The sequence below is a fragment of the Sinocyclocheilus anshuiensis genome, unplaced genomic scaffold (genome assembly GCF_001515605.1).
Source record: "Sinocyclocheilus anshuiensis isolate Anshui unplaced genomic scaffold, SAMN03320099.WGS_v1.1 scaffold199, whole genome shotgun sequence".
Classification (NCBI taxonomy): Eukaryota; Metazoa; Chordata; class Actinopteri; order Cypriniformes; family Cyprinidae; genus Sinocyclocheilus; species Sinocyclocheilus anshuiensis.
In genome coordinates this window covers 2,066,632-2,093,694 of record NW_015552582.1, presented here as the reverse complement: position 1 = coordinate 2,093,694, position 27,063 = coordinate 2,066,632, and the positions used below count along the sequence as shown (strand labels likewise).

The 27,063-nt window shown below is 38.0% G+C and overlaps 1 protein-coding gene across 1 annotated transcript in view; it reads left to right on the top strand.

Moving 5' to 3' along the window:
• The first annotated feature begins 2,280 nt into the window (after positions 1-2,280).
• The window catches only part of LOC107665299 (uncharacterized protein KIAA1211 homolog), a 35,380-nt gene continuing 10,597 nt past the window's right edge, over positions 2,281-27,063 (top strand). The window contains exons 1-4 of the mRNA XM_016456125.1: positions 2,281-2,287; positions 2,349-2,582; positions 25,521-25,689; positions 25,830-25,959. Coding sequence (XP_016311611.1) covers positions 2,281-2,287; positions 2,349-2,582; positions 25,521-25,689; positions 25,830-25,959 — 540 coding nt within the window. The remainder of the gene's footprint in view (positions 2,288-2,348; positions 2,583-25,520; positions 25,690-25,829; positions 25,960-27,063) is intronic.

Here is a 27,063-nt window from a genome sequence, read left to right as displayed (position 1 = left end):
ATCGTGCGTGTTGCCAATGGAGACAAGATGCTGTGGTGGTGATTTAATGATTAAAACTAATTTAGTACCGTAACCTACAGGGTCCTGCAAGAAAAAGACAAGACCTGCAAATCCGTGGCCACAGAACAGCATGTGAACGCAATGCGCAAAGTCTCTTGTTAAGCCTTTTCCTCCTGTAGAAAAACATAAACACTTAACATGGCATAATGTATTAAGATACATTAAGTTCAATTAAAAGATCAAATTCGATATATAATTATTATTTAATGTACTACAAGGCAAGCAGATGGCCATAACACAATGCGCAAACTTTTCACTTGTCCTCCCATACAGCAAAACGCTTAATGTGGCATAATAACGGTTGATAAAGACAATTCAGTAGCCTATATGTCTTGTTGTTGACTCAAAGACCAAACTCAATGCTCTTGATTATTAAAATATAGCCTACATAACTAATATACAGGCAAGCAGGTGAGCCCAGCATAAATGCAACATGCACAGTTTCGCGTTTTTCCATATAGAATAAACTGTCTACAGCTCTTTTATATCATTGTCTTTGTCCATTAAGCTACATTACGTGTTTTATTTATAATGATTTTCTATGGAAGGAAAATTTTTAACGTGCAATTTAATGCATTGCGTTCTGGGCTCGTCTGCTTGCCTGTACGGAGTTGATCCTTTTAAAATCACTTAATGCATTTCATAATGCACGTTCATATTTGCTGTTCTGTATATACTTTGAGTCAACAACAAGACATATAGGCTACTGAATTATCTTTATCATCCGTTATTATGCCACATCAAGCATTTTGCTGTATGGGAGCACAAGTGAAAGTTTGCGCATTGTGTTCATGGCCATCTGCTTGCCTTGTAGTACATTAAATAATAACTATATATCGAATTTGATATTTTAATTGCACTTAATGTATCTTAATACGTTAAGCCATATTAAGTGTTTATGTTTTTCTACAGGAGGAAAACGCTTAACAAGAGACTTTGCGCATTGCGTTCATATTCTGCTGTTCTGTGGCCACGGATTTGCAGGTCTTGTCTTTTTCTTGCAGGACCCTGTAGGTTACGGTACTAAATTAGCTTTAATCGTTTAATCACCACCACAGCGTCTTGTCTCCATTGGCAACACGCACGATTTGTGTCGATTGCAAGTGACGTCGCAGGTAGCGGAGAGTGCAAGTGGCGATTGCAAGTGACATTGTAATTTAGTTTCTTTTGTCTTGTCTTCACCACCTGGCTATACTGTTGTAAAATGTTGAGAGATTCAAACAAAAAGTAATCAATAAATAGAACAAAATAAAAAATAATAAAGACTGCAAGTGACGTCGCTAGCGGAAGTGCAAGTGTCTGAGAGTGCAAGCCTGAGAATGCACGTCTGAAAGTGCAAGCGCCAGCTGCAGCCAGACCCTTTTGCAACTATTTGCTGTTTCAGAGCAGGTAATATTAAGGTGTTAGAATCATAATTCATGTTGAAGTAAATAATAATTGTCCCTGTAAGTCCAGAAATATGAAATAATAGAACATTTGCTTTGTATCTTATTTGATACATCAGGCTTTTATGGCCTATAAGAATATAGAGCTCATACTCAAGGAAGAAAAACAAAACGGTGCAAAAATATGGAATTTGGTGCAGTTGTTGTCATTTCGGCCGAAAAGTAAGATGAAATTCTCATGGATTGTGATGTGAATCTACTGTTTTTTTATAACAGTATTCTAAATTTTATAACAGATTACAAATATAAAATGCATATAAATATCAGTTGTCAGTCACTATAAATCTCCCAATAATATGTCTTAATAAGATATTTAAATTCTTAGTTTTATTATCAATGCCACAGAGGAACGTTTTTGTTTGAATCACTTTCAGAACGATATTTCCCAGCTGATGAACGATAAAAACAGACGACAAAACTGCAGTACGCTTTTATTATAAACAGGATGTTATTGTTCATTTGTCTATGTCTTTTTTAGAGTCTATGTTCTGAAAGCTAAAGTAGTTGTCATTCTTTATAGTTATCGTTCTTGGTGTGACCGGGTCTAGAGGACAGATATGTTTAGATTTATCTCGTGTGAATGTATATTATTTAATATTATTATATTTATCAAAAGTGCTGTATGTGTACAGCCTTTTTTAATTAGCAAAAACTACTGAGGCCAATTCTTTCAATCTCTGTAATTCTTTCAGACTGTGGCCTGCATTTAGAGGATTGTGCAGCATTCATTAAATTTAAATGGTGTATATTTAGAAACGGAAAATGTTAGGGCAGAATGGGCTGTTTTTATTGTGTGAACGGCCTCTGCCACACCCTCCTGTTCACGTGCAGCTGGGTGAGAAGCAGCACTGAATGCGCACGGAACCGTCGCGAGGAGGAGGGCGAGCTCTCGCAGCATCAGCAACACACACTTCCACACACACACACGCACGCACACACACACACACACACACACACACACACACACACAAAGAGGTCAGCTCGCCTGCTGCGACTTGAATGGAAGACAACCAAGTGCCGCGAGACACAATAAAGAAGGCATAGGAACTGATCACCGTGCCGTCACACGCTGGAGAGGTAGGAGATGATCTAACATTTGTTTGAACTGCATAGCTTTGTCGGTGATAATATGGCTTTGATAATAGCTTTGTCATATAGCCCATCTTCCAAAATCCACCATTCTTCATATGTGCGCAGCCGGGGAGGCATGAAGATGTCTCGGGCTGCATTTCGCGTTGAAATGCATGATAAAAATCTGTCTGTGTAGGAAACGCCGTCGATACGTTTGCATCATCACACCAGTCTGCACCCTCCATATGCTGCCTTTTATTAGCTTATTTATGAATGACAGTCGTTTTGATAAAGTGATACTATGGATGATATGTCCGCAAAACATTGACTATTTGAATCATGAGTCGTCAGTCATTCATAATATGCTTACGGGAACTGGCGCAGGCAGTTGTTGGTGCACTTAGCTTTAGTGTCGTTTTCTCTCACGATGCATAACTGCCACAGTGCATGCTTTTGTGGCAAAAGATGCCATCTATAGCATTGCCCATTCCTGCAAATGACATGGATGGCTACTCGCTATTTAGATAAAGCCAAATATACATCACTGATACGCTTTGTTGTCATTAATTAAAGCAAGAGAGGCGTCAATGCTCATAATACCAAGATATTTTTAATAGACAGTGTCTGGCCTAATTTTTCTGCTTTTATCATGACATAAGGATGATGTAATGCCTAACTGTGAATTGAATTTCAGTTTTGTGTCTTTGTTTGTATTTGCTATCAGGTCCACACTAAACACCCGAATGTGGTGTTCTGCATGCATGAGTTGTTTATTGCATATCTAACATTGCTCTTATAATGTTGAAGGCTCAGTGATGTGAGGATGATAGCATCAATAACATACACATAAACCTTACACTCACTATATAAGGTTGGGATTTTTTCCCTCACTGTACACTTCATATAACTCATGAATGGATGGATGGATTTTCAGTAGGTGTACAGACAGATGATGAGATTTAGCAGTCTTAGCTGTAATTATGTGTTTTCTTGCAAGGAAATGAAATTGAATCACAGTAATTTCATTCTGAATTGCTTGGATCGCATGCTTCTAGGATTAGGGATGTACTGGTATTAAAATTCTGGCCAATAGGATAAGCAAAGAAGTATTTAAACTATTTTGTATAATACAAATTAATTTAGACATGACAACACTGTAATGTACAGCATTAAAATTGATATTCATTTCATTCAGATTAGCCAAAGATTACATTTAACCATGTTATTCAATTATTTACATTTTTAAAAGTAACTTTCATTGAGTGTTAGGTGAAGGTAAAATGTAAAAAATAGTGGAAATGAGCATGCACAATTAAATCCCATATTGACTAAAGAAAACCGTCTAATACTGGCCAGTAGTGGTATATTATGTATACCTATTAATGGTTGAAAACCCTAAAATGACTTAGGAACAAAAACATTTTTTTCCTCATGAAAACTCTTGAAAAATTTGAAATGAAAGGTCATGAATCAAAATCAAAAATCTAAATATCTGACAAAATATTACACAAATAACACACTGGATTAGCACATAAAAACAGTGTGAAGAAACAAGGAGAAATGTTCTTTAAATACACAAAATATACATCTAGACACACAAGCTACCTTACTCCTCTTTGAATTGTACATTTTTAGGCCTGAAATTTGAAGTCTTAAAAATGTCTATTTTTAAGACAGGAAACAGCCTCAGAACTTCCCACTGTCAGCCTCAGTTCGGGGGCATGTTCCCCTTATACACCCTGGAGATTTGTGCGTTCAAGTAAAGGAAACCAGAAAAACTGCTCCCAAGGCTTCCTCCCACTGTAAATAATGAATGAAAAGGCCAATTAATATTAATCCATAAAAAGTACTGCGTCAATACAAGTTGACCAGTGAAGGGGAAAGGCCTTGTGTGTTTGACTGGAGTGTCTGTGCTTTTGTTGGTGCGACAGATGATCCCACAGTATAATCTGAATAAGGTTACACATCTTTAGACAGCAGTGGGTGTGCCTTAAGCATGCTGGACTTCATAGGATGTTATTTTCCACCACAATATGACCTAATTAAACCCACTTTAGTATGCTCACAGATTGGCCCCAAAACATTATGTGGTATAACATTGCCCTCTAGTGTAGTACAACACAGATAGACAATGCTAATATAGAGTCCTCCATTGATCCCTAGACGAATTCATATTGCTCTAGGCTGCAGATATTAAAATAGATGGTCATCGATAGACAATATCAAACAGTGTCTTAAAAGGCACGTATAGAGTAACATTACTCTTAACACAATCTGCACTTTGGTATCATTAGAAAATGATCTTCATAAGCAGAGATGTACACTTAAGAACAACACATGAAGTAATATATGTTTCATCTGAACTGATGAGAAATATATAGTATATTCACTTACTTTGCAATGTAGCTGAATGCATGTATGGAAACAGGCACATTTGCCTTGACACTAGAATGCACTATTGCTGACATGTAGGTCAGTCAATTAGTTGGGGCAAGTAGCGTTTCACATGCAGTTGAGGTTGAATGCTACAGAGTTCAGTTGATTTTCTGTCATTATTTGTGATTTTTATACTTATACTTTTATATTGTATAATAATTTCATAATTAATAATAAATTATCATTTAATTATTCATCTGAAGGAGTGTTGCTTGGACTAAGGGTGTGTTTACACTTGTAGTTCGGTTTTCTTGGTTCTTTTGGTCCAGACCAGAAATGTATTGAAAGAAATGTATACATTTAGTCCAGATTGGACAGCTTTTATGACGTAAATTTTGCGAACTTAACAAACATCCAAAATAATGCCATGTACTGGGCTAAATGCGCTCATTGTTTTGTACATATGGTGGTATTTTTATCAGCTTATAACTCAAGAGCTTATAAAATGTGTAAAGAAACCAAAACAGCTCTAGGAATTCCTCAGTTGCACACGGAGATCTGCGGTTCCAACACCTGTACCAAACTGTAATGGGCAACATAGTTTCTATGACAAGAAGAACCATGTAGGCTTGAGCAGTTTGTCCTTTTTAGACTGACATCTTTTTTTGGGGGGGGGGGTTTATTTAGATGTCTTTGGTCTGTGTTGTGTTCATATATCAGGCAAACTGCACCAGAGTTCGTTTGACAGTGGAACGACAAGTCGACAACCAAAATCGAACCAAGCCTACCAAGTGTGAACACACCCTGTGTTGTGAGGTGGAGCAGGAGACATGCACACACAAAACTACTGATATAAATCTCAAGTAGCTGAACACAATCAGTACAGACCAATGTTAACAATGACACTGCACAAGTTTCTGTACAAAAAGAGGGAGATATTAAGATGTAGACACAAGAACGGAGGGGTTAGAAAGACAGACTGACAAAACAAAGGCCAGATTTATCTGATTCTAATGGATGAATGCAATGTTCGGACATGCAGATGCTTTCTGTATTTACAACTGTTTGTTCTGAGTAAAGCAAGAGCGACTGTGTGCATATGTGTGTTTGACAGAGAGACTGTTGTGACAGGACACAGGAATTGTGTGTCTGTCAGGGAACGCGCTGTAATTACATTACCTGGTTCAACCCAGTTCCTCCTCTCATTTTAATCAGCAACACTGTATGCTGTAAGTAAGGCATTTTAGCTTTAGTTCTGTATCTGCTAACGGTGCAATATCATACAATAGCTGCTGCTCCACAGCAATAATTTCAACATTAAAGCATCTCTAATTTCACCCAAACCACAAAGTCATGTTGTGCAGAAAATATCTGACCAGAACACAGGTCGGTCCTTGAGTACACAAAATGTTGACCTCCTATATACAATGACAATGCAGTGACAAGACTGAATTTGCTGGTCCAGTTAGTGGCGGTTTGGTGCTGATGTTGTACACATAGGCCCTTTATCAGCAAAACAAGTGATAGGTGTAGCTGGTTGGCCATGGACATGTTGCTAAAAAGTAGGGATGTAACGATTAACTGCGAGCCGAAAATCGATTCAAATATGTGACGATTCAAATCGGTTGAGATTTACATTATATTTAAATTTTGTCATTTAGCAGATGCTTTTATCCAAAGCGACTTACAAATGAGGACAATAGAAGCAATCAAAACCAACAAAAGAGCAATAATATACAAGTGCTGTATTAGTATATTATTATAGTGTTATATTTAAATTTCACAAAGAAACATGCAGCATTTTTTCCAAGCAATAATAAAAGGACACATGTATTTATAATTTGTCTTAAACCTCATTTTGTAATAAAATAAAATCGTGAATCGAATAAAATCGTGAATTGAATCGAATCGTGAGTTGAGTGAATCGTTACAGCCCTACTAAAAAGCCTGGTGGACACACTAAAAAAACAAAAAATATAGTTTTGTCAGCATATTGCATTTGTAATTATTTTCTCTTACTGAATAGCAGGATTCACAGATTCTTTCCATTATCCTTTCTAGATCTAGTAAGACATTGGCTAAGAAATTATATGCATTGCTTTTGCTATTTTTATCATGCTGCTAAAATTATTTAATATTATACTTAAATACTTATGAAATACCACTGATGTGTCATATCTTTCAGTGTTTACCTTTAGCACCGTAGTTATGGTGCTAATAGTTTATTAATAAGTTATGATAGATAGATAGATAGATAGACAGATAGATGGATGATAGAAAGAAAGAAAGAAAGAAAGAGAAAGAAAGAAAGAAAGAAAGAAAGAAAGAAAACATCACTGTTCCTCATGGCAAAATCTGCATTTGTTATTTTTAGGTGCCCACACTGCACAATCAAGTTGAGAAATGATTAATGACTGACTGGAAATCACATTTCCAACATATCAATAAAAACTGAGACTATAAAGTTGGATTCATTGGATTCACTCAGTGGATTCATATTCTATAATTAGAGATCACTGGAGGCCATGTCTTTTATTGGAGTGGGTTGCTCGTCTTGGCCTGTTCTACAGATCTTGAAAGTTAATGTTTTCAGATTGAATCTGATTCCTCTTGATTCCCTTCTGTGTCTGTTCTGTGGGAGTATTTATTAAACGCCGATATTCACTGCCAGAGTGAGTCACTACAGTCTCTGAAGTTTACCTCATCCAAGAAAGACTCAGCCTTCCAGTGCAGGCGATTTTGAATCTCACGTTAACAAGTACTAGAAGCACCATCAAGATAATGAACTTATTTTTAGAACAGAAAACAAACAATTGAAAATAGCATTGTTGAAGCTGCAGCGTATAATTCCCACACCACTGATGCAATAATGACTGTTTCCAAATAAATACTACACATTTCACCCTGCCCCCATCTATCATCATTCAAACAAGTACTCCCGCTTCAAACTCACTGAACACTGAATTTGTTTTTGACACAAGTACATAGTAAAGACACGTGATATAAACTGGGACCATTCATCATCCCAACTAAACTAAAATGCATGTATTACTTTTTTATATATTACTATAATGTAATAATGTGCATTACTTACAGACACTTTTGTATTTTATGTTAATTAAACTTTATAAGTAAAAGCCATTCATGTTCTGATTGAGAATGTTAAGTAATAGATTCAACTGAAATGCATGATGTGCCATGTTATATATGGTTAGAAAATAAGTATGTCTACTTTAAATTGCTCCTTAATAATACAGTTGATTTGTGACACTGGAGACAGGTAGCAGTTCCTGCCGTTATTGATCGCCACACGTCTTTATTCAGTTAATGGAGGCCCTTGTTCTTTAAAATTGTTTTAACACAATACACACATGCATCCTCACATACGCTGACTAACAAGCTTACAGACACACTCTTTGTGTGTGTTGGGCAGTTTAAAATGATCAATACATGTCTGTCCTTCCTGCCCCTGGTAAGCTGGCCAATGAACAAAGTGGCATTCTGTGAGTAGCAACAGAGACAGCAGTATGAACCAGCACACTACCTCACCATCATCACCCACTTTCTCCTCTCTCAAACACATTCTAGGATTGTTTTCATGTGTAAACACATCTCGGGCATAGGCCACTAAGCTCTCACACAGGACATCATGCAAACAAAAATCCCACGAGGAACACACAAAAACATACATTGTGAGAGTTTTATGGCGGTATGAATCAATTTTTCACACTGTATTCAATAATGGAGATGTTTGTGAATTAATCATTTGTGAATTCATCATTCATCACAGATATATTCACCCTCATGTTCGCACTACACCACACACGGCTATAAGCATTCTTGAGTTCTCTGTGCACCTGTGCAATGTGACACCTGACTCTAGGTAATAGCGTAGCTCCACAGTAACAGCAGGCAAGTGGAACAGCCACACATTCATACACGCATATGTACTAGCCTCTTACCCAGATAAATCGACAACCAGGTAAGCCTTTATTCTTGCTTACTCCTTCGACCATATATGCGATAAAGCGTTTTTTTATTTTTTGCGTAATGCATGTGGCGTGATAGCGTTAAACACAATAGGCCTCTGTTCATGAAACTGCCATTATCTCTTGCCAGCCCCACATCCTCAAAGGCTCATTGTGTCTTTCTTATTTTATGCTTTGTAATGAAAATAAATGGTTGCACATTCAGTGATAACAGTGTGTTAGAACCAAGGGCCAGTAGCTTTTTGTTTGTTTATATTGATGTAAAATATCATATATGTGTATTAAATTAAGCTTTTTGTATATCATTTTGTACAGTTTTATTTTAATAGTTAGTGGCTATGGTCATAAAATGCACCATGTTTGTATGTGTAGGTACACATGTAAACTGTATCACTGCATGATTACTCTGCAATTCTTTCCCTGAATTTTTTCTTCTTCTATAGTTGTTTCAGACCTCATACTATATCTTTGTTCCTTTTAGCTTTATATATGCTATTTAAAAGTTTGGGGTCAGTAAGATCTTGATTATTTTTTGAAGGAAATACTTTTTTCAGCAAGGAGGCATTATATTGATCAAAGTGACTGTAAAAACATTTATAATGTTGAAAGATTTCAAATAAATGCTGTTCTTTTGAACTTTCTCTTCACCAAAGAATCTTCAAAAATTGTATCACATGTAACCAACACAACCGTTTTCAACATTATTAATAATAATAAATATTTCTTGAGCAGCAGATCATCATATTAGAATGATTTCTGAAGGATCATGTGACACTGAAGACTGGAGTAATAGCTGCTGAAATTTCAGCTTTGCTACCACAGGAATAAATTACATTCATATTAAAATAGACAACCGTTTTAAAATGTAATCATGTTTCCCAATATTACTGCATTTTTGATCAAATAAATGCCACCTTGATGAGCATAAGAGACTTCTTTCAAAAACATTAAAAACATTACTGAAGCTAGATGTGTAAACAGTAAAGTATGTAAATAGACCAAAAGGAAATTCTACCTTTATGCATTACAGAATCATCGTTTTTCAAAAAATCCTAGACTAGCACCTTGCATATTCACACAACCAACCTTCTGCACAGTTTTTTCCCCAATCCTAGATAAATGACAGAAAAAGAGACAAGGGCTGACTAAAGTGCTTGCTCATGTCTGTGACTGCAAACTGAGTACTAAGTCAAAGTGGTTACATAAAATGTTTATTTGGCGGATCAGGAGTCTAGTGAAGTGAAGTGGTGTAGTGTTAAAGTAGTGTTTAAAATCATTATTTGCCATATATATTATATACTTAATATATATGCTATTATAATGGAGACTGGGACTCGTTGTCACGGCCATATATCTCACTAACTAGGTTTTTTCAATTTGTACTAAAGCTTGTTTGTTAGCAGTTGTTTGTGTGTTGTCGGATTCAAACTCTTAAATCTTAAAAAACAAAAATGTTAATATTAGCATTTTGTGTAAACTAAAAAGTGCACAGAATGAACTAGAATTCAGAAAAAAAAGTCAACTGTTGATTTTAACCAAGTTGAACTATGTTCTAAACATTTTTATACAGTTTTCCGTTTTATGTTATAATGTGATATAATTTGATATTTTCAGTTTTTAAATAAATATTTCACATGTATATTTTGTTTAAAGTTTCCAATGTGACAGCTTAACCCAATATGTCTTTCCTGGACAATATAATTCAAGGTGTGTATACAGAAATTGACATTGAAAAATCAACCTACACTTAAGTATAGGGTGTCCGCGGGGTCTTAAAAAGTATTACAAGTTGATCAATCAATTTAGAGAAAATTAAGGCCCTTAAAAAGTATTAAAAAGTCTTAAATGCCATTTTCCAAGGTATTAAATTTTGTATAATCTTTTCATTATGTATATTTGTCCGAATAGTGGGGTTCTGTGTAGTTTATTTATGGAATCCCGCAAGATTTGATGTCATCTGTTACGGCGCTCACTGACTGACTGAGCTGCTGAGTGATAGCCGGGGCTTGTTGATCCCGCTCTCGCTGAATTTCTGATCATTACCACACGCTCCCATCCGCTCCCGCGATTTTTGTGTCCGCTTCCACAAACATTCTAATATTGTATATAATTTTCGTGCATCAGGGTGCCGCTATCAATATGTGGGGTATTTAAATCCCTTTTGAATGAGCGCTTGCAGTCGCAGTTAACTTTCACTTTCGATTTCGCACTGTGTAAAGGGAGCACATCTTACGATAAAAGATATTTGTAAAACGAGTGAATCGTTACACCCCTAGTAAACACATAATTAAACACTCAACATGAGCTTTATGTTATACATTTTAAAAATATATTTTCAAAATATATTTCAATATATTTAACAGTGTTTCACATATATGTGAATATATTACCTTTCTGTATGGGACACGAGTAAGCATTTTTTTTATTAGCCTACTTGCATTAGTTGTTATTGTGTTACTGTTTAGTTACTTTGTGATAACTCCTTATCAATACAACACAATTCAGAAGGGAACGAAGCACAAGAGAATTTATTGAGTGACTAGCTCAAATGCTTCCTACTAGTGTAGCCCAAAACATTTAGCACAGTTGTATTACAGGTAGAATGCAAAATGTTTCAGTACAAGCATTTCAACCAAATGTAATTTATGCAATATTTCAAACCTTTAACCCACTGGGGATAATCAACCCATGGCAACAGTTTAAAAGCATCCCAATTTCGTGGGGAAAAAAACAACAACAACAACCCTGCATCCAACACGAACTGCAGAAGTCAGATTTGACTGATCACGGGTCAAAAGTAAGGAGAGATAACTGACAACATGTTGGAGGATTTGCTCCTCAACATGTTGTCAGTTATCTCTCCTTACTTTTGACCCGTGATCAGTCAAATCTGACTTCTGCAGTTCGTGTTGGATGCAGGGTTGTTGTTGTTGTTTTTTTCCCCACGAAATTGGGATGCTTTTAAACTGTTGCCATGGGTTGATTATCCCCAGTGGGTTAAAGGTTTGAAATATTGCATAAATTACATTTGGTTGAAATGCTTGTACTGAAACATTTTGCATTCTACCTGTAATAAAACTGTGCTAAATGTTTTGGGCCACACTAGTAGGAAGCATTTGAGCTGTGTTTATGATAAATGTGCATAACATTGACTGTAAAATATGTATTTTAGGGATGGAAATGGCATTTTTATATTTGGGACATGGTAATTGCGCTACTTTGGGCTATTTTTTTTTACTGGCATGGGCTTGGGATGCACAATTAAAATGATGTAATAGTTGTGATCATTATTTTACCTTCCATGATCATTCAGACTTGATCAGGTGCAGTACTGACACTCTGTCAAGTCTGCATCAAATCAAGCACTCCGTAATCACAGGTAAACTGTCTGATCAGTCAGGTGTTTGTCATGAGAAGTGTTCCACAAAAGAGCTATGGTTTGCAGACAGTTATAAGAGTTGATGTTACAAATACATCTTTTGAATATATAGTGTGAACTCATTGCCCCGTTAGGTCGGAGAGCTTTATTTTCCCTCCTCAATAAGTTTTGTCAGTTGTTTTGGTCTAATTCTTGTTTCTTGGGTTGCATTGGTTAGTCACTCAATTAATTCTCTTGTGCTTTGTTCCCCCCTTCTGAATTATGTTGTATTTATAAGGAGTTATCACAAAGTAAGTCTGTTTAGTTGTGCTATCTTACAATCAATATATAGTAAATGTAAGTTAAAGTGTTGCCGATGTAACCGGTTAAAACTTGGAGTGGCGACGAGGTCTTAAAATGTATGGAAAGAGTCTTAAAAAAGGTCTTAAAAGGTATTAAATTTAACTCTATGATTCCTGTATATACCCTGAAGTAAAAAGTGTGACAACTAGCCCCAGCTCCTATTTATATTACTGCAAGTTACACAGAGTAATGTTTGGATCAGAATTGCCTGGTTCATAATGTTGAAGTCATGATTTGAAAGGCAACCCTGACATCCAGTGTGGTCTTATGGGCTATTGACGAAAGATCTGTGTTCATTTGATCTCCATAACCATCATTCATCCAGAACCAACACAATTAGATTTATTAACCTTCATACTTCAATAAAGACTTTTAAGATATGGCATGCTATAAGTAAAATTTGTAATAAAGTCTGTAAGTTGTGATTCAATGGTTTTGTTATATTTTTCCCTAAAGCACCAAGGAGCAGCAACAGAGTTTTGTAAATCAAGGTGCAGAAGGTTGAATCCATGTTCCCTAAGGTTTTCCTTCAGTGGTGTGCAGCTCTTTCCAGCTGTGTGGCTGAACTAGGTAAAAGTGTGCTTTTGTGCTCAGTAAGCACAGGCAGCTATAAGCTTTGCTATACGCTGTGCAGTCAGCCATCCCATTTTGCTTCAGTGATTTCTAGCTGTTCCTTCAAGCCGACCCATTGCACGAGTGAAGCTAGCTTGCTATCATAGTAATATATGGCCCTTTATGCAAAACAAGAACATTTCACCCCGATACTTAATGCATTACATGCGATTTGCTTAATGTGCAGGCATTACTGACAGCTCCGAGTCCTGTGTATTTAGGCTAGAATCATGGCAACGTAGCCCGTCTTTATTTAAATATGCCCACTCTGAACATCATCCTTTAGTATCATCCCTTAGTATCTGATGCAGCTCTGCTGAGCCTTTAGTACTGTGTAAAATGCTACATCAGAACCACCCTTAAATGATGCTGTTGTCATAGCAATAACCACACATGTTGTTTTCTATTAGCTGTGCATGAGAATCAACACAGAAGGCAACAATATGCTAAAAATGGCTATGAATAATTTGGTAAAATTGTGATTCTACCAAATTGTAAAAATGTAAATGCATTTATGTTGCCTCTAGGCCATGTTACAAACATTGACTATTCTGCTTCAAATGCTGTTTTTGGCATCTGGAAAGTCTGCCATTCAGTCAAGGTTTCCTTCGCAAAGCTATATTAAAAACAGTTAATTTACACTGCTGTTCAAATACTTAAAGGGGTCCTATTATGCTTTTTCACTTTTTCAACTTTAGTTAGTCTACCTGACTAGGCGCTGAGTGCTGCCAATCACAACACACACTAGCCCAGCTAACCAATCACAGCACATTTCGTATTTCAGAAGGCGGGCCTTCATTTGATACAGGAACTATTCGAGCCGTTCATGCCAGACTGGGGAGAGAGGTGTTGTAATAATGTAAAATGTGTGAAAAATAATGTGTTTTTCGAACAACCTAGTATGAGAGTCTGTTCTAGTACACCCCCAAAACAAAATCAAGACTTTGTAAAAGAGCATAATAGGACCCCTTTAAGGTTTTTTTAAATAAATCGCTTTCAAAACATGAAATCTCTCACCAAGGCTGCATTTATTTGATCCACTATACAGAAAAAAGTAATATTGTGAAATATTTTTTACAATTTAAAATAACTAAATATATTTTCTATTTGAATAGCTATATTTTAAAATGTAATTTATTCCAGTGAAGGCAAAGCTGAATTTTCAGCAGTCATTTCTCCAGTCTTCAGTGTCACACAATTCTTCAGAAATCATTCTAATATGCTGATTTGGTGCTGATCTTATTGACCACAAACATTTAAACAGTATTGTATGTGGCCTTAGTAACTAACTTTAGCTATTAGCCACTGCAACAGATCACTAGCGCTCCCTCATCTTTGATCAATTTTATTTGCAGTATTTAAGAATACTCACTGGGTGTGTCATCTTGGTTTTTCAATCCATTTATGAGGGTCATTATGGCATCTATTATGACTTATAATAATGACTTGCATAGCTTTTAGGTTCAGGAGTTACAGGTGCACCATTCCAGTTATCCACTTACAGCCCATTTTATAGCTCACTGGTTTGGTCAAATAGAGGCATGTCTGGGCTAGAAATGTTTGTAATGATGGTTAGAGCTACTCTTAGTGATATAGCCTTGTAGTGAGGTCAGTCTGTACCATTAAACATCAGCAGTGGGTTAAATTAGCACTGTAGCAGCTAGAGCTAACTTAGCAGCTAACTTGTAGCTCTGCTGCTGCCTTTTCTGTTTGTCTTCTGTTCGTATTTTCAATGTCCTGCTGCAATGCATGTGGCTGCGACTTGCGCTTTTGCCATCAGTATTTTGTCTGGAGCTTCTATTATGCACACAACACAAGCAAGATCATTCGCTAATATGTACACGTGAACCAGAACATGACAAATACGCACACAGTTTTGACCACGTGCACACTTGTGTCGCAGATGCGTGTGCACAAACACATCTGGACCAGAATCAAAAACAGACAAGCTTTTTTTTTTTTGTCACAGCTGAGCCTGTTCAGACAGAGAGACTTTCAGGATGACCCTGTGCGCCGTTATAGGACACTGTTTTCTCATACAAAGAGTACCAACACAATCGCACATAGGATGATGTAAGACTCTAATCATTTACAGTTTGCTGTGTTTAAAAGTTAGTGCAACACTGTGCTGCCAAAAGGTTTTTGTCTACCAAAAGCAATGCAGGTTTTGAGGCAATGTGTTTTGATAACCAACGATATTTTAAATATTGGCATTTTATGTCCTGACATTCTGAATGAATGCATGTAAGAATCCCAGCAGCAATATAGAACAATAAAACCTCATTTGGGGGAAAAAAAACTTTAGTGCTTAATTAAGACTGAGTTATCAAAATGATATTATGCATGAGAATTTGAATTGATTCTGTGGTAATCTGTTAACAAAACAATTAACATTTTTGCTTTTTCTAATATGCTGTTTTGCAGTAATAAATATGGGGTTCCATTAACATAAGATGGTAGAAAAAGTGCTTCTTAAATAGCCATTAATTTAGACTGCTGATCAAGCGCATATCTGATGTGATAATGCACCCTTTATGGAGGTAGAGTGCACACTACAAACAACTGTGATGCTCTTCACAGACACAATACTTTGCAGTTACACACTAACATACAAACACCCACACAGACACTTACAATAAAAAGCTTGTTATTCAGCTAGCATGTATGTGCATACACATGCTTCATCAAAAAAACTAAACAAGTGTGCCACTTTTACATGCAATTTCAGCGCAAAAATCCATCCACTATCTATCTATCTATCTATCTATCTATCTATCTTAATTTTTATATTATTTTATTTCAGTTGTACTTTTTATTTTTATTTCAGCTAAGTAATTTTAGTACTTCAACTCAAAAGTTATTTCAGTAAATTTAAATTTTTTTTTTTTTTACATTTTCATTTAATATTTATATTTTATATACAGTTTTAGTTTTACTTTTAGTAAACAATAACAATGCTGCCACAACCTAGTGTAAAAAGGCAATACAATGTTTTTCTGTATGTAGAGTATTTTTTTTAAAGCACTAATGGCATTCTTGTCTATATAAGTTAGAATTGTATATAAATTGGAAGTATTGTTCACACTGTCACAGTCTTGTCATTGTCTTAAGCGCGGCTCACACTGTGCGATTTTGGCCACGATTTGGTCGTCTGAGACAAATTTAGAAAATCCTGAAAGATTTCGATAATCCTAGGCTAAAATCTGTAATCTTTGGTCATTAGTTTGACATGTTCACTGACAGCCGATTAATGACCGTTGCCATCAAATTTTACCTCCGACAAAGTTCTGGCAGTGTCAGAAGATTTGGAGCACAGTCCCAGCAGTGTGACTTCTTATACGATGAACGTCTAATTGTCTTTGTTTTTCAAGACAAGCCATGATCAAAATTAACGCTTTAGTTTTTAAATTTAAATTTAAAATTAACGAGTTTTCGTTGTTATGGTGCGTGTCCACTGGAGCGGAGCAGAGCGAGCGCTTTTAATTCATTTATATAGAAGTTGAGCTTCACGCTCTGAAGTCAATCGTAAATGACTGTTATAAATCGCACAGTGTGCGCCTGGCTTTAGTCTTCCCTGTTTGACCTAGTTTTCCCTCATGTGTCTGATTAGTTATCTCTCTCACCTGTCATTGTTAATCTTGTTAGTCCTCCATCTTATTTAAACCCTGTGTTTGATCCCAGTATTTGTCCAGTCTCATCTATGTTTAATGTGGATAACGTGGATTGTACCCTGATCGTTGGCTTATTAAATATTATGGAACTCTTCTTCTTCTTTGTCTTTATTGGATTGTTACACGGACCACACATGACAGAAGACAGGACCAACAAATAAACAGTGGCAATTTTTTTTTGCTTTTTGTTTTGAGTGATTTTTGTTGTTTTTGGCACGATGGATGATCCTGCTCTCCTCATCCTCCTGCTGGAGCAGGGGGAGCGCTCTCTTGAGGACCACACAAGAGACTTTTTGGACCTTGCCAACCAAACACACTACCTGGATAACTGCCTCACCACGTTCTACCATGCGGGACTAAACACAGCCGTTAAGGCAAAGTTGTCCGGGGACGGTCCTCGAGAGAGCCTAGCCGCCTATGTGGAGTGGGTGCTGGTAAATAACAACTCGCCGCTGACTCCCTGCTACGTAGATGAGGAACTCACCAGCCCCACTCCTGAGCTAGCCATCATACCAGCGCAGCACCGAGTGTGAGCACAAGCCCACCTCAGACACGGAGGTGTGACTGAAGAGCCTGAGGAAACAGAGCCAATCATCGCCCCGGAGCCCATGCCCGCCAATAAGTCTGACTAGGTGTGCAAACCGGCCACAACATCGGAGTGAGTTGGAGTATTCATGGAAGACGAGGGAAAAGAGGAAAGCCCCGCCCACATCTCCACTGCTGAGGGTGAGCTGCAGCTGGTTTCTGTGAATTCTCTTTCCCATTTTTTGTCCCTGTCCAGTCTTGCTCCTTTTGATTTCTCGCTGGTTCTGTCCAGCCCTATGCCTTTTGATCTCTCGCTAGTTCAGCCCAGCACCAAGCCTTCTGCCTTCTCACTGGTTCAGTCCAGCACTGAATTCCTTAAAAATCTCTTAAACTCCCACCCAGCCTCCCTATCCCACCTCTGCTTCCTTGTATCTAGTTTTCAGTTCCTGTCCTATCACCTGCCTGTCTTTCTGTTAACTCTATGCCAGCTGCAGCTTATGCCATTACCATCCAGCCTCAAGATCATCTACATCTATTCGGGACTGTCCTGCTGTTGGCACTCATGGACCTCATCACCACTTCTGTACAGCCTTCGTCTAGCACCAGCCCATCTCCGTCTCTCACCGCAGCCAAGCACTCAGTCTCCACTTCTCTGCTGTCAGTCATCCCCGATGAACACCCTCAGCCTGCATCTGCCTATGTGGGTCCACATCGGGGCTTCCGCTCAGCCTTGGTGTGAGGTTCATCTGTCTCCGCCTTGGCTCCTAGCTTCCTCGTCTCCACCATGGCCCCTCATCCCAAAGGCTCCACTGGGCTCCCTTCTTCATCCTGCTCCAGCTTGGTCAGTCGTTGACCATCTACTGCCTCGGGATTGCATTCCTCTGGCTTTGCCTCGTCACTCCGCCCTTCTGGCTCTGTCAGGCTCCTCCTTCCCTCTTGCTCCGCTTTTGTCCTCTCGGTCACCAAGGCTCCACCACCATCTTCCGGATCCCAGCCTCCACCTCGGTCGCCGGAGCCTGCTGCTCCACCTCGGTCCTCTGGATCCTCTGTGTCAACAAGGCTCAGTGTCTGCTCGGTTCCACATGGGTCACCATTGCTGCCGGCCTCATCGCAGGAGCTTGCACCCCCAGGATCCTCCACCCAGGCGTCATCCATGGCTCCTCCCTCCTGCATCTACACCTGGGGCCTTTACCTTGGCTTGGTTCTGGTCGCCATTTCACCGCCTCCTGCTCCCAGCTCCTCCGTGGCTCCTCCCTCCGTCATCACCTCTTTGGTTTTCTTCTGTCTGCCTCCTCCCGGTCATCAGGCCACCTCCAGAACCTCCTCCTGCCTGTCCCCTCTTCGTCTCCTCGTCTCCACAGCGCAAGGTCGTGCCTTCCAGGAGGGGGCATTCTGTCACAGTCTTGTCTTTGTCTTAGTCTTCCCTGTTTGACCTAGTTTTCCCTCATGTGTCTGATTAGTTATCTCTCTCACCTGTCATTGTTAATTATCTCATTATTCCTCCACCTTATTTAACATTTTTTAAATAAAAATTTGCACAGAACCTTTCACCGGTGATCACAGCAAGATGCATGCCAGTTAGAAATGTGTCCCAATGCAGTCCGCCTTGCTCTGATGTCACGCTGACGAATGCCAAAAATCTCTTGCGAGATCGGCCATGCAGTGGAGCACAGTTACTCTCCCCCAGCTGCGCTGACCAAAAGCATGATGGGAAAAGACTTGCCGACGACACAGCTTAATGCTCATTGGTTAAAACAACCGTTAAGTTGTGTTCTCTTCTAAAATGTTTTATTTTTTTTATCTGATATCATGTGATTGTGTTTAAATTATGCATGAATATTCCCAAACACTATGACTGTGAGCTGTCATGTGCGTGGGTAAAATTTACCCGCTGGCGCTTTTAGGTATACAGCGACCCCTGGCGGTTCTAGTGTTAAATTATACATGAATATTCCAAAAGACTATAACAGTGTGATCTCTGTGTGAGATATGTGATTGTTGTCATATTTCTGAAAAATACTAAAATACGTGTTTGTATTCAGGTAAAAATGGATGATAAATACGTCTTTTGAATGGAATTAAATAGCAAGTATTTTGAGTGTCTTGTTCATCATATTGTTTTCATATAAAAGCAACAGAACTGAAATTATATCAGCAACACAGCACATCTTAAACGAGCCTCCTGTGTTTGCTCCCAGTGTTTGTCTGGTCTAGTCTATGTTTAATGTGGTTAATGTGGATTGTACCCTGATCGTTGGCTTATTAAATATTATTGAACTCTTCTTCTTCATCTTTATTGGATTGTTACACGCACCATGCATGACAGACACATTGTTCATACAGTTAGCTGATCATTATCACAAAAAAAAAAAAAAAAATCCCAACAGGGTTGTCAGGAACTTATGTTATCCTGAAGGGATTTATTTTGGAATAATGACCAGATGATTGTATATTAGCCCATTTATAGGGCTACTAAACAAATCAATAAAATGGAGATTGAATATTTAAGTTGCAGAATTTGTATATCTGTAGCCATTACAGATAGATATGACACATTATTTAACACAGCTATATGAACCTGTCGGTTACACAGCAAACAAACAAAAGATGTTTGTGTGCATTTTTATTGATCATGGCAGCAGTACATTATTACATTATAACCAAAAAGCATTATAACTGTGCATATATCCAGACTCGTGTGTAGTAAAGTTTACAGTTCCCTTAATATAAGGTTGTGATAGGCCTGCAAGATGAGGAATTTCATTCTTCAAATCTTAGCAAAATCCCACAGAGAAAAGAGAAAGAGATGGTCCTGTTATTCGCAACCAAGTGATGGCAAGAAATAAACCCAGGACTAAAAGAAGACTGTGTACAAGCACAAACAGACTATGATGAAAATAAAAATAGAGATCAAGCATTTGGAAAAATAAAAGATTTCATGAAAGAGAGTTTGAGAGGCCAGAATAAAAGCGATTCAAGTGTCTCATGATCTCTGTAAGCCTTTCTATTTCCTATTATTGTCATCTTCTCCTTCCATTTTCTTTTCATACTTGCACACACAAACACATCAATGAGAAAAATTGTGTTCATGCTTATCCCCCCCTCTACTCTTGCTGCAGACAAAGCCCGTCGTAACCATGACGACGGACAGTAAGGAGGCTAAGCTTGACGCGCGGGTAGAGGTAACAGTATCTGAAGGCCCAGGTAAACAAAAACAGAGTGAGGATCTTTGTGAACAGCCTGCTCTTAAAGTGACAGTGACTAAATGCCTCAAGACATCCGCACTCGTCTCTTTAAGAACTGTGTGGTGTTTCAAAAAGGGTCACAAAAACTTCAAGAATTGTGTGCTGTGTCTGTGTGTGCCTGTGTGTCTTTAAAGGAATAGTTCAGTTAAAAATTACAATTCTGTCAATACTCACCCGCATTTCTTTAAAAACCTATACGACGACTTCTGTGGAGCACAAAAGATGAAATTTTATAGATTTGAAAGTTGTTTTAGTCTTTGTCTTTGAAGTTGTTTTCCATGCCATTACAATGAATGGGGATGGGAGGACAGGAGATTTCAAGCTTCAAACAGGATGTAAAAATCACCACAAAAGTGGTTAATGTGACTTGTGCAATATATTTCAAGACTTGAGCTAGATTTGGGCTAGATCTTTTCAGACATTGCTAATTCACTCATTCTTGCGATGAGAGTTGGATGCCAACATTGTTTATCTTGAACTTTGATCTGTTAGCTTTAGAAGTCTTGAAATCTATCGCACAAGTCACATTAACCACTTTTATGGTGCTTTCGCACACTTTTTGTCCCCAGTCCTTATACATTGCAATTGCATGAAGCAGAGTGACCATCACATTCTCCAAAATGTCACCTTGTTGTTCTTGGGAACAATGAGAGTCATACAGATTTGAAACGACATGAGTGTGAGTAAATGATTTTCATTTCTGTGTGAATTATTCCTTTAAATATGACTTAATCACATGTTATTGTTGCTGTCCAGGGTTTACACACCTTTTCGAGTGACCCTTGTGTCCTCAAACTTTATAACCACATTTAACTTATAAACATTAGTATGTCTCACATGCGACTTCTTTCATTCTTTCTCAGTACGGCTGAAGTGTGGCATGCTTTAGTTTGAGCTTGTTTCTTTATGCTGTTACGGATATACAGTATACCAATGTGAGGCAATCAAGTACACTGCTGACAAAAGGAACAGTGACAATTTTTATGTTGTTGCTTATGATAAATATATCAATTAATCATGTACTAATGCTGAAATTTGGAGTGTGAGGGGAACAAGTAGGTTCAGGTGGGCATTACATGTGGTGCGACAAAAACAAGTTATTGGCTTTGCTGCACTAGTGAGAAACATTGTACGACAAGAGTGTGCGGAGCAAGGTTGAGTATTCTTATGTTGTGAAGTGGGATGGACGTGTGTTTTAGCTTTTGTGAAGAAGTGAGAGGAACAGTCAGGTCTGAGTGAATTTATTTAGCAGTACTGACACTCATAGGTACAGAAATGCCGTGTTTGAGTATAGTGGTTGTAGTATGGAGGAGTACAAGGGAGACACATCGAGGGCTGTTTCTCTGGCTGAGTGGTGAAATTACAATTCTGTCAATACTCACCCGCATTTCTTTAAAAACCTATACGACGACTTCTGTGGAGCACAAAAGATGAAATTTTATAGATTTGAAAGTTGTTTTAGTCTTTGTCTTTGAAGTTGTTTTCCATGCCATTACAATGAATGGGGATGGGAGGACAGGAGATTTCAAGCTTCAAACAGGATGTAAAAATCACCACAAAAGTGGTTAATGTGACTTGTGCAATATATTTCAAGACTTGAGCTAGATTTGGGCTAGATCTTTTCAGACATTGCTAATTCACTCATTCTTGCGATGAGAGTTGGATGCCAACATTGTTTATCTTGAACTTTGATCTGTTAGCTTTAGAAGTCTTGAAATCTATCGCACAAGTCACATTAACCACTTTTATGGTGCTTTCGCACACTTTTTGTCCCCAGTCCTTATACATTGCAATTGCATGAAGCAGAGTGACCATCACATTCTCCAAAATGTCACCTTGTTGTTCTTGGGAACAATGAGAGTCATACAGATTTGAAACGACATGAGTGTGAGTAAATGATTTTCATTTCTGTGTGAATTATTCCTTTAAATATGACTTAATCACATGTTATTGTTGCTGTCCAGGGTTTACACACCTTTTCGAGTGACCCTTGTGTCCTCAAACTTTATAACCACATTTAACTTATAAACATTAGTATGTCTCACATGCGACTTCTTTCATTCTTTCTCAGTACGGCTGAAGTGTGGCATGCTTTAGTTTGAGCTTGTTTCTTTATGCTGTTACGGATATACAGTATACCAATGTGAGGCAATCAAGTACACTGCTGACAAAAGGAACAGTGACAATTTTTATGTTGTTGCTTATGATAAATATATCAATTAATCATGTACTAATGCTGAAATTTGGAGTGTGAGGGGAACAAGTAGGTTCAGGTGGGCATTACATGTGGTGCGACAAAAACAAGTTATTGGCTTTGCTGCACTAGTGAGAAACATTGTACGACAAGAGTGTGCGGAGCAAGGTTGAGTATTCTTATGTTGTGAAGTGGGATGGACGTGTGTTTTAGCTTTTGTGAAGAAGTGAGAGGAACAGTCAGGTCTGAGTGAATTTATTTAGCAGTACTGACACTCATAGGTACAGAAATGCCGTGTTTGAGTATAGTGGTTGTAGTATGGAGGAGTACAAGGGAGACACATCGAGGGCTGTTTCTCTGGCTGAGTGGTGTCCACTCACATCATATGCCTCAGTGATTGAGGATGCCTGCAGCACGGCATTGTGGGCCAGAGAAATGTAGTAGCAGCAGCTGGGAAGAGACTGTGACTTAGATGAGGTTTGAGAGGGAAACGACGAGACAAAATATGAGAAATCATAAAATAATCCAGTCGTAAAGTAAACTCTGGAACGGTAATAACTTCAGGAATTCGCACCAGAACAACAACAGAAGTGGTCACTGACGACAGGTACCAAATGCCTTACTTTCTTTGTTATTGTGCCATTGTGTTTTGAGCAGCAACACACTTACTGTGTAACTCCACACTACTTTCCACTTTTAGCCTGTAACAGATCCACGCTGATCTTTTGCTGAATTTATCTACTCTGTGGTGTAGAGTGGCCCTGCCACCCCAGCCATTTCACTTGGAGCTCCTACAACACAAGAGAGTCAGTCACACACACTCTTGAGCATTATAAATACACACAAACATACATAAAAACAGAAAATGCAGTCTGGCGATGTTTTGCTCTTGGTTGGTGGAGTGCTTATGGTGTGCTTATAATACCATTCAGAAGGACCAAGAAGGGACCTGCAGGCTGTAATAAACAAAATTCACACATACACATACAGAACAGAAGGGAATTAAAAAATTACGGTGGCTGATTATCAAAAAGAGAAAGTCACAACTTCTAATTAGTTATCAAAAGTGTTCATCAAAAGTGACAGTAAAAACTTATAATGTAACAAGATTTCTATTTCATAATAATGCTGATCTTTGTGAACTTTCTATTCATCAAAGAATCCTGATATAAAAAATATTGATATAAGCAGCACAACTGTTTTCACCATTAATAGAAGAATTGTTCCTTGAGAACCTAATTAGGATATTAGAATGATTTCTGAATAATCATGTGAAAATTCAGCTTTGCCATCACAGAATAAATTACATTTTAAAATATATTAAACAGAAAACAGTTATTTTAAATTGCAATAATATATCACAATATTGTTGTTTTTAATGTATCTTTGATCAAATAAATGCAGCCTTGGTGAGGCTTCTTCCAAAAACATAAAAAAATCTTACAGGCCACAAACTATTGATAGGTAGTGTATATAGTAGTAGTGTATATATTCATTTGGCATGTTTTATATGTAATTTTATTTGTAAACAGTGCTTTTTGAGCTACACTTATCTCCGTAGTGTTTATGATTCCTAATGACTTTCTAGTCTCAGGAAGTGGAACCTCTCCAGAGCACTCTTTACAAACCAAAGGTCCCTTGCCTTATCGTTGGTTTAATGCCTTAATTACATGGGAACCGTATGATTCAGTCATGCCAGAGACACTTTGCACCTGCAGACATCCACTTTAATTGGTAGGTTGAGAATTATTCTATTATTAAGTTTTTATTACGATTGTTTTGGGTTGTTTTTTACAGATTAGGAATTAGTTGTTTAAACTTTGGTGTTTGATTGTTGGTCATGAAGCTCAGATTATATCCTCAATGCTGTCATCATAAGTAAAGGACAGGAAAGAAAGTAGCTTATTTAGCATTAAGAAAAACCTTCAACCCAGTGTAGTTTAAATTATATGTGTGTGACTTTCACAATACATATTCATCCAAGCAGCTTTAAAAAGAATATGGCCTAACAAATTCGGCAGTGAGCAAGCTGGGATGTTTAAGTAGATTGATAGGAACCTACAACATCCCCGTGATACCTGTGATCACATATTGTGTGCATTTGAGTGGCTGGATTGCGATCTTTCTTAAATGCACATTGGAGGACATTTAGGCTTTTCATAATCGTAAATACTTGAAGCGTAAATACCCGCAAAATGTTTTCGGTAAAGCATGTAAAACTCATCTGTTCTCAAAACAGTGTCACAACTTTGTATTACTGATACTGAGCTTTATATAAAATTAATTATTTGCAGATGGCTTCTAATTGTTGGCTTTCTCTTTTTTCTGTGATGCCTTTTCAAGATCATAGGGCTTTATAGGACCTCGACATTACTGGATGTTTAAACAAGACATCTGTTCACCATAATTATGAAAGCCCGTCTCAGAACAAAGGCTTACCCCCAATATAACATAATTCCATAGCCTGTTCTGATCTGTTCTGGTCCTCCATTTCATGGACATCAATTAAAAATGCTCACATTTTTGTACATACTGTAAAACTGTATGGTTATTGCTACTTGTTAACTATTTATCACCTTTCTTTGCCCCCAACGACCCCACTTTTTACCAGAGCGGCGACGGCAGGGCAAATTCCAGCCATTCCGGCATCTATTTGGGAAGAAGAAAAAGAGGGAAGTAGAACGTGGGTTTGAGGGATCTGAACTTAAACCTAGCCATTCCACTGACAGTGTTTGCAATGGGGTGGTCTCAGTTATCGAGGAGAATGATCAGTATCTAAGGTACTTTATAACCATTTTTGCTGGGTCTGCCTTTTCTCATGTATGCAAAATGTATTGCTTTTATTTTAGATGCTTTTATTTGTTTAGATGAGTTAATTTGTTGAGTCATGTACTGAAAACATTAATATCTGTGTTCACAGGGAGTTAAACACTCTAGGGTCCCGAGCTTTTTCACACGAGAGTGTATTTATCCCAGAGGACTCAGAGAAGACATATCCAGGACAGACAATGTCCCAGGAAAACGTTTCAGACAAAGTTAGAGACATTCAGGTGAGAATTTTCACATAAACAGTATAATTAAAATGAGGGCTGAACGATTAATTGCATTTGCGATAATATTGCAATATGAAAAAATGTGATTTTTCAATCGCAGAGGCTGCGATTACACTCGGTCACATGACACGCGAGAGTAAAGAAGTGTGTTCGACTTGAAGATCGATCGGTGTAGTACGGCGAGAGAAAGCATAAGGATACGTCCACGCTCTCGCGGTACTTTGATGACACACCCATCGGTCTAAGCAGCGCTGCTTCAAGTCGAGCGCGGGCCATCAGCAGAAAAAGAAAAGAAATAAAACAGTAAACAGCCAAAGGACGTAACTTAGAATGGGAGATGGATCGGTTTGTGAAAGGGAAGAGAAAAGCCATAGATGAAGTCGCACAGACCCAGACAGGTGCTGGTCATTCAAAAGCTAAATGCAGAAAATTTGATGAGGCATATCTTGCTCTCGGCTTCACTCACCGTGTCTATACCGAACGCTAACGTTACAGTTGTCGTGTCGCGCCGCAACAGCTCTACTACACTGGTCAACTCTACACTCTTCCTTTAAAACTTGACCCTTCTGTAGTTACATCGTGTACTAAGACTGACGGAAAATGAAAAGTTGCGATTTTCAGGGCTCTACGCTTACTTTTCTTTTTAGGAGCACTTGTGCTCCTAACTTAAAAAATTCACGTTCAAAATTTTAGGAGCACCTTCTAAACAATTATCCAAAATGTTATCAAAAAGTAGCCCGATATGGCTAGGAACTATACTCTCATTCCGGCGTAATAATCAAGGAACTTTGCTGCTGTACCGTGGGTGCAGCAGGCGCAATGATATTACGCAGCGCCTAAAACTAGTCCCCTTCAGTCCCCGATAGCCATATCGGCCTAGAAAATCGCAACTTTTCATTTTCCGTCGGTCTTAGTACACGATGTAACTACAGAAGAGTCAAGTTTTAAATAGGAAAAATATAGAAACTCTTTGATCATTTTTGAGCAAGATGCTAACGGTCTAATCAGATTCAATGATCTATGCTAAGCTACAGCTAAAAGTGCTACCCCCAGACCCGGAGATCGGTTTCATGACCCTAAAAGTCCCGTATCACAACATTT